This window comes from Cyprinodon tularosa, unplaced genomic scaffold (assembly GCF_016077235.1).
Source record: "Cyprinodon tularosa strain WSP-4 unplaced genomic scaffold, ASM1607723v1 ctg578, whole genome shotgun sequence".
NCBI lineage: Eukaryota > Metazoa > Chordata > Actinopteri > Cyprinodontiformes > Cyprinodontidae > Cyprinodon > Cyprinodon tularosa.
In genome coordinates, this window is record NW_024039316.1 from 267,331 (window position 1) to 285,260 (window position 17,930).

The following is a 17,930-nucleotide window of genomic DNA, read 5'->3' on the forward strand; positions in this document are numbered from 1 at the left end:
AACAGAACTTATAAGAGTTAAAATCCCATGATTTCCATTTAAGCAGGACTTAATTCAATTTAGAAACTAAATTCAAGCACTGACTGCATTACTTGTCCGTTGTCCAAGATAAAAGAAAGCTGCAAAGTTAGACATTTTCTTTAAAAATAGATGATAGGGGAGGGAAAACCTAAGAATGCAGCAGCAGGGTTTGGAGGACCCAAACCACATGAGAAGTACAGCAGTTTTTCTTTTCTATTAAAAGCTCAAATAGAAGCATGGGGTGTAATTTAGAAGAGTGGAACTGGACCAGTCATTGTAAAGTAAGAAATATATCATTTTCAATTTCTGTTGTTATTCTGGAGTTCTATATCTCAATGTGTGAAAATAACAGCATTATCAATAACAAACGCTTTTCAAGACAAGAAAAAAAAAAAACAGATGCAAACTTATCAGAACAGTGTAGCCTAGATTAATAAATATGTTTTTATTCAGCATAAAACATGAATACATTTTAGAAATGTTTCTTATTTCTGCTTACTCCTCCTTTTGTTTTCACACAATGAAGCTCTGTGTGTTTCCTGTCTTTCTTCCAAAGGCCGGATCCTTCCTCCTAGTAATCCATGGTGGTTTTTGTTCTACTAGTGATACCTGACCTGCCCTTCGTTGAACACTTAAGAAGTATTGATATCACAAGATGCAGAAGAAGTGTGAACAAATTAACAGTGATTTATAGTTGCTAAGCTTTGAAAGCCAAGAAGCTAATTTATAATTTCATCCTCAAAACTTTCTCATCAGGAAAGTGCAGTGGAAAAAATATCCAAGTCAAAAATGAAACTTGGAGCTGTGACACATTGATAAGAGCTGTTGGCTCTGTTATACATCTGAGGATCATCGACTAAGATGAACCAGTGGGACTAGTTAAATTACACGATCAGTGACCAAGCTATTGATCATCATCAGTACTACGCTAACACGATTCTATCAATATTCCACCGTTGAACACTTAATGTATCTTTATATTCTGTATGAGAAAGATTTACTGTTAAGTCAGGTAAAAATCATCAGAAGACAAACTAAACTATTCCAGGTACAACAGCTATCCCTAAGCGACAGCTAAAGCATGGCCAAGTTTTGAGCTAAAGCAAGGCTGCATTAAAGGTTTAACTAAGCTGTTCTAAAGTTTTATCAAAGTTAAGCTGGGCTAAAGCTTTAGGTAAGGGAATCTTGGCTAAAGCAAGAACTAAGCTAGGCTAAAACCTGAACTAAGCTGAACTAAAGATGTATCGAAGCAAGCTGGGCTTTAAAGCTAAAACTTTAGCTAAGTATGGTCAAAGCTTTAGATAAGCTGGGCTAAAGTTTTAACTAAGCTGAACTAATATTTTATCAAAGCAAAGCTGGGCTAAAGCTTTAGCTAAGTATGGCCAAAGCTCTAGATAAGCTGGGCTAAAGGTTTATCTAAGCTGAACTAAAGTTTTATCAAAGCGTAGCTGGGCTAAAGCTTTAGCTAAGTAGGGCTAACACTTTCACTAAGCTGAACTAAAGATTTATCCAAGCAAGCTGGGCTTTAAAACTAAAGCTTTAGCTAAGTACGGTCAAAGCTTAAGATAAGCTGGGCTTAAGTTTTAACTAAACTGAAATAAAATTTTATCAAAGCAAAGCTGGGCTAAAGCTTTAGCTAAGTAGGGCTAACACTTTAACTAAGCTGAACTAGTTTTATCCAAGCAACCTGGGCTAAAAGTTTAGCTCAGTATGGCCAAAGCTTTACATAAGCTTGGCTAAAGCTTTAACTAAGCTGATCTAAAGTATTATCAAAGTGAAGCTGGGCTAAAGCTTTAGCTAAGCAGGGCTAACACTTTAACTAAGCTGACCTAAAGCTTTAGCTAAGGGAAGCTGGGCCAAAGTTATAGCTAAGCTAGGCTAAAATTTTAACTATGTGGAACTAAAGCTTTAAATAAGTGAATTTGGGCAAAAGCAAGAACTTAGCTAGGCTAAAACTTGAACTAAGTCTGGCCAAAGCTTAAGCTAAACAGGGCTAAGTCCTAAGTCCTAAACTCAAGTGTCAAACTCAGGGCCAAATGGTTGAATCTGGCCCATCATGCCAGATTCATGACATGTGTGCTAATCATGACATGGTTAGCACGCATGACCTTTGTAGGGAGGCCTTAGTCCTAGACGCGGCCGACCGGAGTTCGTCTCTCCCCCTCTCTCATACCGCCTTTCCTGTCAGCTTATTGAGCCACTAGTGCCGCAAAAACTCAAAGGAATATTATAAAGTAAAGGAATATATTTTATTAAAAAGTTAATAGTGACCGCCTGTACTATAACTGTTACTGCTGGTATGGGTTAGGGGTTTTGTTTTGGTGGTGTTGCTTTCCCATTCTGACTTATTTTTTTCCTGTACACTCTAGACCTAGATGTAAACATCACAGAGTGCAATGTTGTATGCTAAAATGAAAATTCAATAAGAAATTCTGGGAAAAAAGTTAATAGTGGAAAAAAATGCTAAATAAATAAGGGTAAATTTAAAATACATGAACTGTGTACTCTCTGAAATCATAGGATTAAAATCAAGTTTCACTTATAGAGCTGCAGCCTTATGAATCTAGACATTTGTTTAACATCCCCCGTAGCTTAAGTGGGAGTAACCATTTTGGATTTTGAGGACAGGGCTGGTGTTAACCTTGGCCCTTCCTGCTTAAAATTCTTATGTAAACCAAACTTTCATTTTCCAATTCATTTATAGAGCTGTTTTTAAATTGTCTACCACTAGGGTGTTTTTATCTAAAGAAAAAAGTATCTCAATAAGTGGTATGTGTGACGGAGAAGTGTATGAGCCTTGTTTAAAACAGCAAAGTGTTGCTGTGCAGCAACAGGTGGAGGAAAAGATAGAGAGCACTGTTGTTTCCCCGATCCGTTCCCTGCAATCTGATTAATAGATTTAAACTGTTAGAAAGTTACACATCAAAACATCTTGTCCAGTTTTGTCAAAAATTGATTAATGTTGATTTTATAAATGACAATAATGTAATACTGATAACTGCTACTGAAGAGAGTATATTCAGAACCATTCAGACTCAAATAGTACATCCTTTAGTTTTGGTAGCAGCTCAGAGACTGTTTAAGGTATTGCTGCCCCCCCCATCTCTTCAGCTTCAGGCCCGTCCTGACTGAAGGGAGCTCAGCTCTTAGCAACAGGCCCTACATGGACTCCAGACAAAAACACTTCCATCAGTCTCTTTGGACAGTCTACATTCACTTACAGCTGCATCACCATTCCTGCTGTACCAACTAAGCCTACTCTGGTTACATAACCAGTCTCAGACCATAAACACACTGAGACGCCATAAGAATGTCAGAATGGATATAACATTTGAGCTTAATATTTAAAACGGGGCATTACTAGGCATTACTACCTCCCTCAACTTCAGACACACTGGTTTGATTTGTCACTGCAACCAACTCCAGGTCCAGTTTTTAGAAGCTGCCTTGAAACACAACTTTTTAGATCATCGATGCAGCCATAAGGACCATAGTTGGTCGTCCATTATTTAGATGATATGGTCTTCACGTTGGAAAAAAAAAAAAAAAAGCTACGAAAGCAGCCAGTATTCTATGGGAGAGCTCAAAATACATGATTTGAATGATAAACACCAGCGGTGTTCAAATGTTTTTTAAGTTTAAAAAATAGTTTAAGGAAATATTGAGAGAATACATTTTTTTCAAGGAGTAGTTAGCAATCTTGATCTAATTATCATCCTTCTGCTTCAGTTTGTTCATACAAAAACGTATGCAAGTAAATGTGTAAAATTAAATTGAACAAATGCATAAGCCGATAAATAAATTGAAATAAATTCCTTTATGGAGTTTAGCTTTACGGAAGTACCCGCTTCTGTTGTGAACGTAAAAAGTTGGTATGAAAAACGGAAAACAAAGGCTCTTTGCAACTTATTTTCTTATATACAGCGTCTTTGCTTCGGTCTTATTTCTGCGTGCCACTCAAATAAAATGTTTGAGTCGACGCTGCTGCTTGAGCCATAAAAGGCGCCCATTGTTGTCCCTGTCACAGGAGGAAAGAAAACAAAGAAGGTGGGAAGGGGCATCCGTGATGGACACTACTACGGCTACTCAGCATAGCTACCAAAAAGGTCCTTCACTGCAGGCTATAGTTACTCTAACCCACTGAGGTCAGAACGTGCTGCCAGGCCAGTAGGACTAAATTTAGTCAAAGAAAAAAAAAAACAACAGTCACTGGATCTCCATCAGAGAGGACAGAAATAAGCTGCTCAAGACATAATTTCAGGTTAGTGGAAAAGCTTTAGTCGAGCAACAGGACCTGATTCTGTCCAAGGGAACTTACAGGAAACCACACTCATCTCATTCTACTGGATCACAGATAGCAAACAAAACCAATTTGCTTCTGGCGTTCTCTGACTAATCATGAAATCCCGTTTCACTCAATCAGTTCCTCAGATCAGCTGCGACTCATCCAGGTTGCTGCGACTCATCCAGGTTGACACCAAGCCATTGTGTCCGCATGACAGTTGCAGACAGAATTACCATTCAAATCAGGATTACCATTACAGTAACAGTCAATGGGTTGGTTTAAAAAGAAAAAAAAAACATAGAGGATCTAGTTAAAACCTCTATGAAGCTACTACATAGAGCTACAGGTTAAATCTGATAAGCAGAGATAGAAAAACAATCTGAAACTTACCTCCGCCTCTTAAAGCATCCATACACCCCCGCCATGGTGCAACATCCAAATGATTCTCCAAAAACAATCAGAATATCTCCCTTTTCAAGAGATCGCTTTCCCCTGATCTGCAGTAGTCTGGTTCTCAAATCCAGCACCCTCTTGGGTTCCCCTGGTGTAAGGCAATGAGCTCTCTCTCAACCTTACTTCTGAGGTCAACTGTCCCCCCTTGAACCCTCTCCTCGTCTGTCAGTTTATCTGTTTTCCTCTGTTAAAATCAGCAAGGAAAGTAAACCATCTCAACCAACTGACAATGTGAGATAAGAATATCATAGAAAACTTTAAAAAAGTGGAAAAAAAGGCAGTTTTCTCTTAAAAAAGTCTGGATTTTTGGTCAAAAACAGGAAAATGTCCTTTCCTGTTGTCTTCTAAACGAAAAGCACAAGTTCCTTGTTCTCCTCAATGAAGTGGATTAAAAACAATGGACTATGTGACTGAGTGGCTGCTGCATGTCTCCCTCCTCTTCCCAGACACAGCGACTGGTAACGCAACAGACAGGGAGGAGGAAAGATAGAGAGGGAGGAGTGAGGGCGGGAGGAGACATGTGTGAACAAGATACTGTCCTCTTATTACCTTATTGTTCCATATTTTCTGTAAACTAACAAAACGCCAAGCTATTTGGAGAAGCAGTCACCTTTTACTTTCAGTTACTTCAGTGGGAAAACCAGAGAGCCACAGCTTTCAGCGCCACGGCTGAACAGAAATTAAAGAGATGGTTCATGTTTCATCAAGTTCGGCCCAGTGGTGAGAAAAAAAGGGTTATCATTTTAAAGATGTCTTCCTTTCTGTCACGTTTAAATATATAAAATAAACTACTATATAAACGCTGGACCAATAGTCGGAACTTAATGGATTAAAACTAGTGTTGCACCGATGCCATTTTTTGGCCACGATACCAATACCCGATAACTGGCTGTGCAGCATTGGCCGATACCGATACCATCTGTTTGAAATTGATGTGAGTGTATATATAAAGACCTACATACTACTTGAATGCCAAATAATTACCATCATGGCTTTGTCAAGCTGTTTGCCTTCCTTTGTAAAGCAGGAAAAAGACTAATACAAAGTGAATCCAGTAGAACTTTTTATTGCCTACCTGGAATGGGTGACAATAGTTGAAGAAATTTCAAAAATCTCTCAAAATGGTATCAGTGCCCTATTTGTTGGTACTCAATGATACAGATACCAGCCTTTTAGTGCTGGATCGAGGTCCTTTCCGATACTGGTATCAGTATCGGTGCAACACTAGTTACAACCAATTATATAACTACTTATTGGACACATAATTGTCATTAAATAAAAACAACAACATTTTGACAGCAGTCACTGGTTTTAAGATAAACAGCTAATTCAGGCCATAGTAAAAGTCATCATTAAAAATTGCATCATCATGTTATATGAACAGGTTTGGATTTACCTTTAGGCAATACTAGGTAGCTGCCCAAGGCCCCAACTTCCTGGGGGCCCCATAAAACTCTGTTTACATGTATGGTTAATAGGGTTGTCAAAAGTATTGATACTCAAAAAAGTATCGATACTGAAAAGTTGTATTCAGATACAATACTCATTTTCAAAAGTATCGATTCAGTGCTACCACCAGTGGCACCTAAACAGTCATTCATCTTATGCGCAAATTAGAGGAAAATGCACTTTCTGAACACTGTGTGATTGAATAATTTTGTGCACTTTTCGGTTTCAGACTTTTTTCTGTAACAGGAGCAGCTGCTGAGAATTATTTTTGTTTTTTAACTGGTTTGGCTGGTGTCATTGTTATGTGTGTAAAGCATAGACAAGGAAGGGACACTTAATTTTAATTTTTTAAGTTTTTATCAAGCTTGCTTAATATTGTGCACAGCATACAACCTCAAAATATTGTTTATTGTATTTATTTATCTATTTATTGTATTTTGTTTATTAATGAAAAAATTTCTGTTGAATTTTGGAGTCGTTGTTTTTATCCCTGTGGTATCGAAAATGACATCGAGTATCGAATATTTTACTTAGTATCGGTATCGAGTTGAAAAATTTAGTATCGTGACAACTCTAATGGTTAATACAAATATTCTTTATTTGTGCACATTAATTATGTTTTTGATAAAAATCCTTTTGCTAAAATGTCATCAGAACTCTTGTAATACTAAGTGTTTCTCAGCACGAAGAGCAGTGTTGCCAACTTAGCACTTTTGTCGCCATATTTACCAACTTTTAGACCTCTCTAGCACTTTTATTTAAAAAAAGCGCCTAGTGCCAAATCTATTTTCAAATCTTTTTTTCTGTTACTGGAGACTTTGGCGACAGCATATAAAAGCAGCGAACTCTGCTCTCCAGAGCAAGTAGATTGGTAACCCCGCCTCCTGCTCTCCTCTATCTTGTCTGCTGTCATGATTCATGCAGCTATTATTTCATCCAAATGAAAAATGGAGAACAGATAAGCAGATCATGGCTTGTCAACAGTGAAAAGAAGGACTGGGTTATTTACTTTTGCCGTCACCTTTTTGGAAACACAAGGAGCAATCAGCTAAGGGAGCTTAGTGCTTGGAAAAAAAATCTTTCATTCCTTTTGAGTACAAAACATATAGAGGAAAAAAAGGGACAAAACATAGGACAAATAATGTATGTCGATTCTATTAAAATTTCTGTGTCTGTATAATGGATCTGTTTTATGTGTTGGCTTCCCAATTCAGAGAGCTCCCTGCCTGTCTTTGCCTAGGGCCCCAAATTTCCTAAATCCGCCCCTGTATATGGTTGTCCAAAAAAAAAAAAAAAAAGGAAGAAAAAAAGACAAAAACCATTCAACCTTAATAAAATCAGGTTATATACAGCAACATCTGTCCTGATGGTGTTTAAATAGTTACTTTCTGAGCCTAAATAGAATTTCAGCATTGGGCACAATGAGTAGACATAAACAGAAGTAACGCCATCAGCTGGCAGTACCACAGAACTATGAGATGGCAACAATTGAGGCAGCTTCTGAATACAGCCTGAACATCGTCACCGTGCGACAGATTGACGAGTTAAAAGACCAATTGATATTCATTGAATAAATTAACAGCATCTCTAAACTCTGGGGAATCCTCCCCAGAATCTACTATCAGAACATCAAGGAGCAAAAAAAACTTGTATCAAACACAAAAATGGACACATGCTCAAGGTGAGAACAAATCAATGAAACAATCAAACAATCACATTTTTTTAACATAGACGTTAAAAACTATAAGCATTGCTATCACTAGTATCAAAGTAATATGAACGTTTAATAAGGCATGAATTTAGCAGCTAAATATGAACACCTCAGAAACTTTACATCCGTTTCGGTGAGCACAGACCTTCGTACTGTGTTGTTTGAAACTTTTTTAGTCTTTTTTTTTTTTTTTTGCATCTTTTATAAATTGGATCTAAGGCGTTTTTAAAATTTTTTTCCACACTTGGCTAAGAGGAGCCAATTAACTTAGCACTAATAACCTGCACACATGCATGATATCATACCTTATTTGCTCTTGTAAAATTGGAAGCAAGGTGCTGGTTTAATCAAATTAAGTAACTTTTGCCATTTGGCTAAATCAAAATGTTTGGGATTTGAATTTCACAGGGAAAAGTAGTTATGCAGGAGTATAACCTAGCCTTTCATGAGACCAAATCTGAAAAACTGTTTTGATTAAAATAATCTGGATGCAATCTGGTTTTCTGTAAAGGACTCTGAGATTATAACTTTCTATTTAGCAACATTTAAATCAGTAGACAGTGTTAAATTACAGCTTTGTGACAGCAGAAATACATCAGCCTGTCCTCAGTAACCATGACAGCAATGGCCAGATACACCTGGAATAATCAGTTTATCCAGGAAACAAAGGAGCCGCTTTAAATTCAGGAAGTAGTGGAGTTCTGCTTAGAGCCAATTCTAAAATAATCCAGCTTGAAACTCATCCATGCTAACATGCGGCCGTCATCACAGCTAATTCAAACTACCTCAGGGGTTCTGCATCCACACATACAGACTAATTAAGAGTTAAAGTCCAGGCAGCAGACAACAGATGCAGCAGCAGTTACATCAAAGCTAGAAACTGAGGCTACTCTCAGGACAGCAGATTATAGATATTCACGTCAGCAGGAAATTAGATTTGCTTGTTATTTATAAAACATATCTATATTAATATTCATTGTGCATTAATCTTTATATTTCATCTCCACCAATAGGCTTACATATAGATTTGTCTTAATAATGGATCATGTTAGTCTTCAGGTAGAGAAATACTAGACTGTGGATGTTAGTTATTTAATTAGATTAGTGTGTATTATTGTCATTTAAATACCGTAAATTCTCTAATATTGGCCTGTATTCCAATAGCGGCCGGGTCTCTAACATTGGCCGGTCTCGCTGTCAGAGGAGGTAAATAATGGCCGGTCTCTAATACAGGCCGGGGCTATAAACGTTTTTTCTGGGCATACCTCAACATTATACTTGTGGTAGTAACATACAAGTACCACAGCCCTGTGCTGCTGAACGACAGGCCCTGATTGCTGCCCGTCTGCGCGAGGAAGAGAACAGACACGCAGCACAACATGAGGAGCAGCGCGAGTGATGAGGAGAATAAAGGGAGAGATGAAGAGGAGGAGGAAACTGAGGAGGAGAATTAAACAGAATTGGAGGATTTTAATTTTTTTTTTTTTACTTCAAACCAAGCGAGACATGGTAACTGTACTTTTTCAATAAATGAACCTAGTGTTTTATAGGTTCAAATAGACACAAAATCTCATTTTTATTCATTCCACTGGTAGTCTGTTTTGCTCAAATAGCAATAGAGGCCTGTCTCAAATACTGGCCTCTATCCAATAAAGGCCTGGACCGCGATGCACTTGAGTGAAATAAAGGCCCGGGCCTATATTAGAGAATTTACGGTAAATACCTTTAAAGGACAAAATATACAGAACATAATAAAAATCCTCACTTTCAGAGCTAATACTTTTCTCCAGTCTAAAAAGAACCCAAACAGGGTCTTTAACTAATCCTATCTGTAACTTTTTGTGACCTAGAAGTCACGCAGCAGCCTGTGGGAGATAATCCCAATTAGTACGGAGCTTAGGCACCAGAAGCCACTGCAGCTCCCAGTGCTTACAGTGCAAGAGGCTGACTTTGACGGTTGATTCTGAGTCCTGCAGGGAGATCTTCTCTGGCCCATACAGCCAAGGCAACAACTCACTTTTATCTAAATGGTCTACAGCTAAAAAAATAACCAAAATAAGTCAGCCATCACCCAGTTGTTGCATCTTTTAAAGTTTTCACACTAACATCGTTACTAGAGATCCAGTTAAAATTATTAATTAAGATTATTAGTTTAACCCAGGGGGCTGCAACCTTTACCATCCAGAGCCGTTTTTGACTCGAGTTCAGACTCATAAACCGTGTTTAGAACTACAAACATTACATGACCTTGTGAGAAAGGGGCTTCTCCACCCCCAGCTCATGTCAGGACTGGCCCTCACCAATAAAGGTTAAAGAAGACGGAAACTAGGCAACTGAAAATATCGTGAAGACGGGTGCGTATTTATTTACAGTGCGGAAGTGAGCATACAAAAATATGAGAAACAAAAAAACTGAATAAACGCAAAAGAAAACCGGCCTCAATCAGGCAACACAGAATATAAACTATAACCAAGACTTTAAATACAAACTTCCTTGCACTTACTTTTCCCTTAAACACAGCCTCGCAGCAAGCATGTGTTCAGCTCACCCTCTCTCACTAGAATGAAAAAGCCCTGCCCTTTTAAAAGGCTTACAATCTCCAACTTACATCTAATTGGCTCAGAAATCAACCAATAGGAAAATAATGTTACAAAAAGTATTAAAAACCCATTTTTAAATCCCCATACAAAATATCATAATATTCCCAAACCAACAATATAAATACTAGAAATGACACAGACAATATTTACACTCATACATGTTTGCAATCCAACAATACAATAATATTTTCCCCAAAACATTCAACTTCCGGGTGCCAAAAGCTCTCTCCACTGCCAGATCAGTGTATAAGAACTTTGGTTCCGAGAGGCTCTGGTTTCCTCCCGGACCTAATTGTTGACGCACCAGAATGTGAGTAGAGCGGAATGTTTGAATGTAACGTGGGGGTTATTGCAATGCGTGTGGATTACGGTGTCGAGACAACGGGTACCGCGCTGCTCGCTAAGATGGTGAGTAACTGAATGTTCGGACCGAATGTACATACTATTTTGCGTGTGTGTCATCTCGCGCTAGCCGCGGTAAAGAGGAAACTTGTAATGAACAAATGTTTGGCAGGCTACAGGTGCTACGTGCGCATGTGTGTGTGTGTGAATGAGAGTGTCTGTGAGTGTCGGCGAGTGTAGGTAGTGGCGTTTCTGTGAAAAATGTAGTTATGATGTGATTACCATCCCTGGTCATTTTTCACATTTCCTCCCCCTTCGGTTGGCTCGCCATCCTGGGAGACAGGAAGTCTGCTACCGGGTTTTCTGACCCCGCCCTGTATTTCACCGTGAACCTGAAGGGTTGCAAAGAGAGAAACCAACGTGTAATACGTGCATTAGAGTCTTTCATTCTCCCCAGCCATTGCAACGCTCTGTGGTCAGTCTCTAGCAAAAAGTCTCTGCCCAACAGGTAATACTTGAATGTCTCTAGGGCCCATTTCACGGCAAGGCACTCAAGCTCCACCACTGAGTACCTTGTTTTCCGGGGGAAAAGCTTCCGGCTAATGTAAGCCACCGGCCTCTGTTGCTCTGCCTCCCCCTGGAGAAGGACTGCCCCCAGCCCAACCCCAGAGGCATCCGTCTGCACAGTAAAAGTCTGCTCAAAGTCTGGACTCTGCAGCACAGGCTCACAAATCAGAGCCCCTTTCAAATCCTGGAAGGCCTGCTCCTGCACCTCCCCCCACTCCACTTTCGCCGACCCCGACTTGCGAGTCAGGTCAGTGAGGGGTGCAGCCCGGGCGGCAAAGTTCGGAATGAACCTCCGATACCACCCGGCAAGGCCCAGGAAAGAGCGGACGTCCTTCTTGGTCCGTGGTCGCGGGCAGTCTCGGACCGCCTCGACCTTGTCCTTCTGCGGCTTGATCACCCCATTGCCAATGATATGGCCCAGGTAACGAACCTCCTGCTGGGCCAGGGAACATTTCTTAGGGTGGACGGTCAAGCCAGCCTCGCTGATGCGCCGGAACACCTGGGCCAGGTGTTGGAGGTGCTCCTCCCAGGTGGCGCTCCATACCACGACGTTGTCAAGGTAAGCTGCGGCGAAGCCCCCCATGCCCTCCAGGACATGGTCCATGAGTCTTTGGAAGGTCGCCGGTGCCCCCTGCAGGCCAAAGGGCATGGTTGTGAACTGGAACAGGCTTTGAGGGGTGCGAAAGGCAGTGTATTGCTTTGCCCCCTCGGCCATCGGCACCTGCCAATAACCCCTGCAGAGGTCAAGGGTTGTGATGTACGACGCCCTCCCAAGCCCCTCGATCAAATCGTCCAGTCTGGGCATTGGGTAGGCGTCGAATGTAGACTGAGAGTTCAATTGTCTAAAATCAATACAAAAGCGGATGCTGCCATCCTTCTTTGGGACCAGCACCACCGGACTGCTCCAACTGCTGCTGGACCGCTCAATGACCCCCAGCTGCTTCATGACATCCAGCTCCTCCTGCAGAGCGGGTAGCAACCGCTCTGGGATGCGGTACATCCTCTGCCGCACTGGATTAGTGTCTTTAAGCTGGAGGTCATGCTCCACCAAGGACGTGCGCCCAGGCTGCTCGGAAAACAGGCCAGGCGGGATGATGGCCTGCAACTCCTCTGCTTGCTGCACTGTCAGGTGGGAGACATCCGGGTCAGTTGGTGCAGCAGCTGCAGGGAAGAACTGCTCCTGCGGCTCCACATCACCCTCCACGTCCTGCACCAGGAGCTGCAGGCTGGGCGTCCCCCGTTCATGCCACTCCTTTAGCAGGTTAATGTGGAAGGCCTGCTTGCCCTTTCGTCGTCCTGGCATCTCCACCTCGTAGGTCACCGGCCCCAGCTGACGTGCCACGGTGTAGGGACCTTGCCAGCGGGCCAGCAACTTGTTCTCCGTCGTTGGCAACAGCAAAAGAACCTGCTGCCCTGGTGCGAAGCTCCTCTGCCTCGCCCTCTGGTCGTACCAGCGTGCCTGGGTCTGCTGGGCCTTGGTCATGTTCTCCTCCACCAAGCTGGCCATCCTCCCCATCTTCTCCTGGATCCTCAGGACATAGGAGAGCACGGTGTCTGGCTCCTGGAGTTTTGGGGTCACCCAGGTATCACGGAGTAGATCCAGTGGGCCCCGGACCTGGCGCCCATACAGCAACTCAAATGGGGAGAAACCAGTGGAAGCCTGTGGTACCTCCCTATAGGCGAAAAGGAGGTATGGCAACCACTGGTCCCAGTCTTTGCCGTTCTCTGCTACAAACTTTCGTAGCATTGACTTCAGGGTTTGGTTGTATCGTTCCACCAGCCCATCAGTCTGGGGGTGGTAGGGAGTGGTTCGTATCCCCTTAATCCCCAGCAAACTATACACTTGTCTAAGTGTCTTGGATAGGAATGCGGTGCCTTGGTCTGTCAGTATTTCATGTGGTATGCCTACACGAGATATCAGTTGTAACAGTGCTCTTGCAACTGACCCTGCCGTTATCTTTCGAAGGGGGAATGCTTCCGGGTAACGGGTGGCATAATCACACATGACTAGAATGAACCTGTGTCCTGACCTGGTTCTTTCCAAGGGTCCTACAATGTCCATCCCTATCCTCTGAAATGGAACGCCTATGATGGGAAGTGGTTGCAGAGGAGAGGGTCTAGCCTTGTGTTTGCTAGTGAGTTGGCAGGTTGAACATGTGCGACAGTATTTCTGAACATCAGTATAGAGCCCTGGCCAGTGAAAGCGTTGTGCAATTCTCTCTAGGGTCTTAACAGTACCCAAATGCCCCGCCCAGGGTATATCATGACCGAGACCAAGCACTTTCTCTCTCAGGCATTCCGGCACAACTACCTGCTCTACACTGCCATCTTCAGGTTGGTGGTAGAGTAGGCCATCTCTCACAAAATAATATTCACCAGTTAGCCCCTTAGCCACACCAGTTTGCAAACCATCAATTTCTGTCACCTTAGCAAATGCATCCTTCAAAGAGTCATCATTCTTCTGCAGATCACTAAGATTATGGGGAGGCTTCCACACATCTTCATCAACAGGTTTCGGCAACTGGCTGACAACCTTATCTGCTGTGCCTTGCAGCTTAGCACGTCGTCGTTGCCTACGTGTCTTGGGTGTTTTCGTGGCAACAGGGGGGTCAATGTCACACTGGCTATAGGGCAACATCTCACAGACTTCTCTCTGTGCTTCTTCCTGAGCATCCTCCTCAGCAAACTGCTTAGCCATGGCCCTTGTTACGACCATGCTAACAGGCACTGATGACAACACCAGATCCGGCAAAATAAGGACGTCCTGACCTAGCACTACAGGATACCGTAATCCTTGTACAATGCCTGCCCTCAGAAAAAAGGCTTGCCCCTGAACCTCCAGACAAATATCTACCACAGGGTACACATGCTCGTCTCCATTCACACAACACACCCTAAGCTGCTCTGCCACCAATACAGCTGACTTATCAATCAGGTGTGGCTGGACTAGGGTGTGTGTACTGCCAGTGTCAAGTAGCGCAAATGTGGGCTCGTCATTCACTGTTACAGGAATTGTCTGCACTTTGGATACAGCATCATCTGCTCTCGGGACATTACAAAAACTGGACCCCTGAGGCTTCCTGTTCGGGCAGTCTCTGGCAATGTGGTTAGGTTTACCACAGTTATGGCATGTAAAAGGCGGCCTATGTGTGGTAGTTGCGGGTGTCGGTTGTCTAGGCGGTGGTGTGTAGGGGCGTGTAGGAGGCCTAGGTGATGGGGTGTAAGGGGAAGTGTAGGTGTGGTGCTGTGGCCTAACCTGACCTAACCCCCTAGGACCAACTCCCCCACCAGGAACCCCAGACTTACCATTGCTGGCTGGTCGGCTGTAGTTCTGGCCCCGGAACACCTTCGGACCCGGTCGAGCTGCCAGGAACGCTTCCACAAGTTCAGCTGCCTGCTGGCCAGTGGCTGGGTTGTGCTCCTTAACCCAGACCCGGATTTCAGGAGCTAGGGTGCGCAGGTACTGCTCCAGGACGAGGATTTCTCCAATCTGCTCCACAGTCTTTCCTGCCGGTCTCACCCACTTCTTGTACAGGTCCATCAGTCGGTTGTAGAGCTCCCGAGGGGTCTCCTCTGCTCGCACATCTGGCCCCCGGAAACGCTGCCGGTACGTCTCGCCGTTGATTTCATACTTGGTGAGGATTGCTGCCCTCACTTTGTCATAGTCCAAGGTGTCATTCATGTCCATCGCAACATAGGCTGCACGGGCCCGTCCCGTCAGGTACGGGACCAAGTAGATGGCCCAGTCTGCCCTCGGCCACCTGTAGGCCATGGCCAGTCTTTCAAATGTTGTCAGATATTGTTCAATATCATCTCCTTCTTCCAGTTTTGGCACTGCTGCCCTCGTCCAGGACACAGGAGTCAGTGTGGCTGGACCCATTGCAGAGGGTGGTGCTGCTTGCTGTGCTGCTTGCTGTGCTGGTGCAGGAGCTGCTGGCGCTGGAGCTGCTGCTGCTGCTGCTGGTGGTGGTGCGGCGGCTGGTGCGGGAGCTTCTACTGCTGGCGCCACTGTTGTTGGTGCCCCTGCTGCTGGTGTTGCTGCAGGTACCTGGAAACCTGCCGGTGGCCCCACTGGGTTGTGTTGAAGTCTCAGCTGTAGCAGAGCCCCATCGCCGTCATCATCTGGCTGCTGATGCTGCCCCTCACTTGCCTTTCGTCGCTCTCTCTCCAGCTCGTCGTGCACATTGTTGAGCTGAATCTGGACGCTGCGCCATCTCAGTTCTTGCTTTTGTGCCTCACTTTGCTGGGCCAGCATCGACTTCTGTAGCAGGCTGTACAGCGCTGTCATGTCCAGGGTCTGCGGCGTACCATCTGCTCCGCCCATGGCTCCGCCCACGGCTCCTCCGGTCTTCTCACCAGCATCATGCTCCTCCACCTCTTCGGCTGTCAACTCCTCCACAGGGTCTTGGGGTAGACGCCGATACGCCATACTTCGTTTGGGCTGAACCCGTCTGCCTGTTGTCGTCGTCTTCTTCCCAGACTTCTTAGGCGCCACTGTCACCACTTCTGAACACCACTTGTGAGAAAGGGGCTTCTCCACCCCCAGCTCATGTCAGGACTGGCCCTCACCAATAAAGGTTAAAGAAGACGGAAACTAGGCAACTGAAAATATCGTGAAGACGGGTGCGTATTTATTTACAGTGCGGAAGTGAGCATACAAAAATATGAGAAACAAAAAAACTGAATAAACGCAAAAGAAAACCGGCCTCAATCAGGCAACACAGAATATAAACTATAACCAAGACTTTAAATACAAACTTCCTTGCACTTACTTTTCCCTTAAACACAGCCTCGCAGCAAGCATGTGTTCAGCTCACCCTCTCTCACTAGAATGAAAAAGCCCTGCCCTTTTAAAAGGCTTACAATCTCCAACTTACATCTAATTGGCTCAGAAATCAACCAATAGGAAAATAATGTTACAAAAAGTATTAAAAACCCATTTTTAAATCCCCATACAAAATATCATAATATTCCCAAACCAACAATATAAATACTAGAAATGACACAGACAATATTTACACTCATACATGTTTGCAATCCAACAATACAATAATATTTTCCCCAAAACATTCAACTTCCGGGTGCCAAAAGCTCTCTCCACTGCCAGATCAGTGTATAAGAACTTTGGTTCCGAGAGGCTCTGGTTTCCTCCCGGACCTAATTGTTGACGCACCAGAATGTGAGTAGAGCGGAATGTTTGAATGTAACGTGGGGGTTATTGCAATGCGTGTGGATTACGGTGTCGAGACAACGGGTACCGCGCTGCTCGCTAAGATGGTGAGTAACTGAATGTTCGGACCGAATGTACATACTATTTTGCGTGTGTGTCATCTCGCGCTAGCCGCGGTAAAGAGGAAACTTGTAATGAACAAATGTTTGGCAGGCTACAGGTGCTACGTGCGCATGCGCATGTGTGTGTGAATGAGAGTGTCGGCGAGTGTAGGTAGTGGTGTTTCTGTGAAAAATGTAGTTATGATGTAATTACCATCCCTGGTCATTTTTCACAGACCTTAAGGAAGCCCAACAAAGACAGGATATATTTAATAACTAGAGATTTGCCCATTTTAAAGAGCTGCTGTCTAATTTAAAGTTTTGGTTTTAAAATGAAGAAAAATCCTTTTGGGAAGAGAAAGAAAATGCTTTTAATGTGTTAATGAAAATGTTATAAGCTGATGTAAAAAAAAAAAAAAAACAATTTATCAACTCATCCATTTAGAATCTATTTATTTTGGGGAAATTTGATGCAATTTGTCAATAAATAAAATGCCAAAACCTGCATTTGTTATATTATGTATATCCTAAACGATTAGATTGACATTTATCATTTTAAGCCAAAGTGATGAAGGGCCGTTGTAAAGCGTCATAAGAGCCGTGGGTTGCAGACAATTTTGTTCAGCTGATCCCTGATGAGAGCTCCTGATTTTCGGGCCGATTTTAGAAGTTGATATTCTTTCTTTTAATTTTTTCCTTTAATTTACTTGATAGAAATTCAATTTATTAAGGACATGAAATGTTAAAGTAAATGACAATTTTAATGAAAATGCAAACAGAACACAATTCTCAACATAAAAAAACAACTAAAATATTGGCCGGCTGATGTATCGGTCTACCTCTATTCATTACGGATCTGTTTTGACATTTTAAATACAATTCAGTGTATTTATATAGCACCAATTCACAACACATGTCAAAAGCAGTTTATAGTTCACCAGATCATACCGCCCTACTCCAAAGCTTGTATTGACCATAGCTGGTCAGCTGGCTGGAGGCAAACTACTACACAATTCAAATATTGCAAAACGGGAAAAAAGAATCATGTAGAATCATTTTTTTTCAATAAATTAACATAAAGTTATGTACTATTTCTTTTAAATGAGCCTATAATAAGTCATATTTAGCCCTTCATGTTGTGGGAAAATCTACTTAGAATAGTAAACGTAGGTTTTTAAGAATATAGCCACTTATCAATTAATCAGCTGATAAGATCCACCAATTTCAGATT

The 17,930-nt window shown here is 42.7% G+C and overlaps 1 protein-coding gene across 10 annotated transcripts in view; it reads right to left on the minus strand.

Moving 5' to 3' along the window:
- Positions 1 to 17,930, minus strand: part of zgc:66433 (uncharacterized protein LOC321250 homolog) — an 89,277-nt gene that overhangs the window by 54,003 nt on the left and 17,344 nt on the right. For 3 of the 10 annotated variants that reach the window (XM_038306274.1, XM_038306273.1, XM_038306271.1), the window contains exon 1: positions 4,697 to 5,209. The exons of the other annotated variants lie outside the window; for them this stretch is intronic. In XM_038306274.1, the coding sequence (XP_038162202.1) occupies positions 4,697 to 4,731 (35 nt within the window). In that variant the 5' untranslated portion in view covers positions 4,732 to 5,209. Of the gene's footprint in view, positions 1 to 4,696; positions 5,210 to 17,930 lie in introns of those variants that run through there. 10 annotated transcript variants of the gene reach the window in all.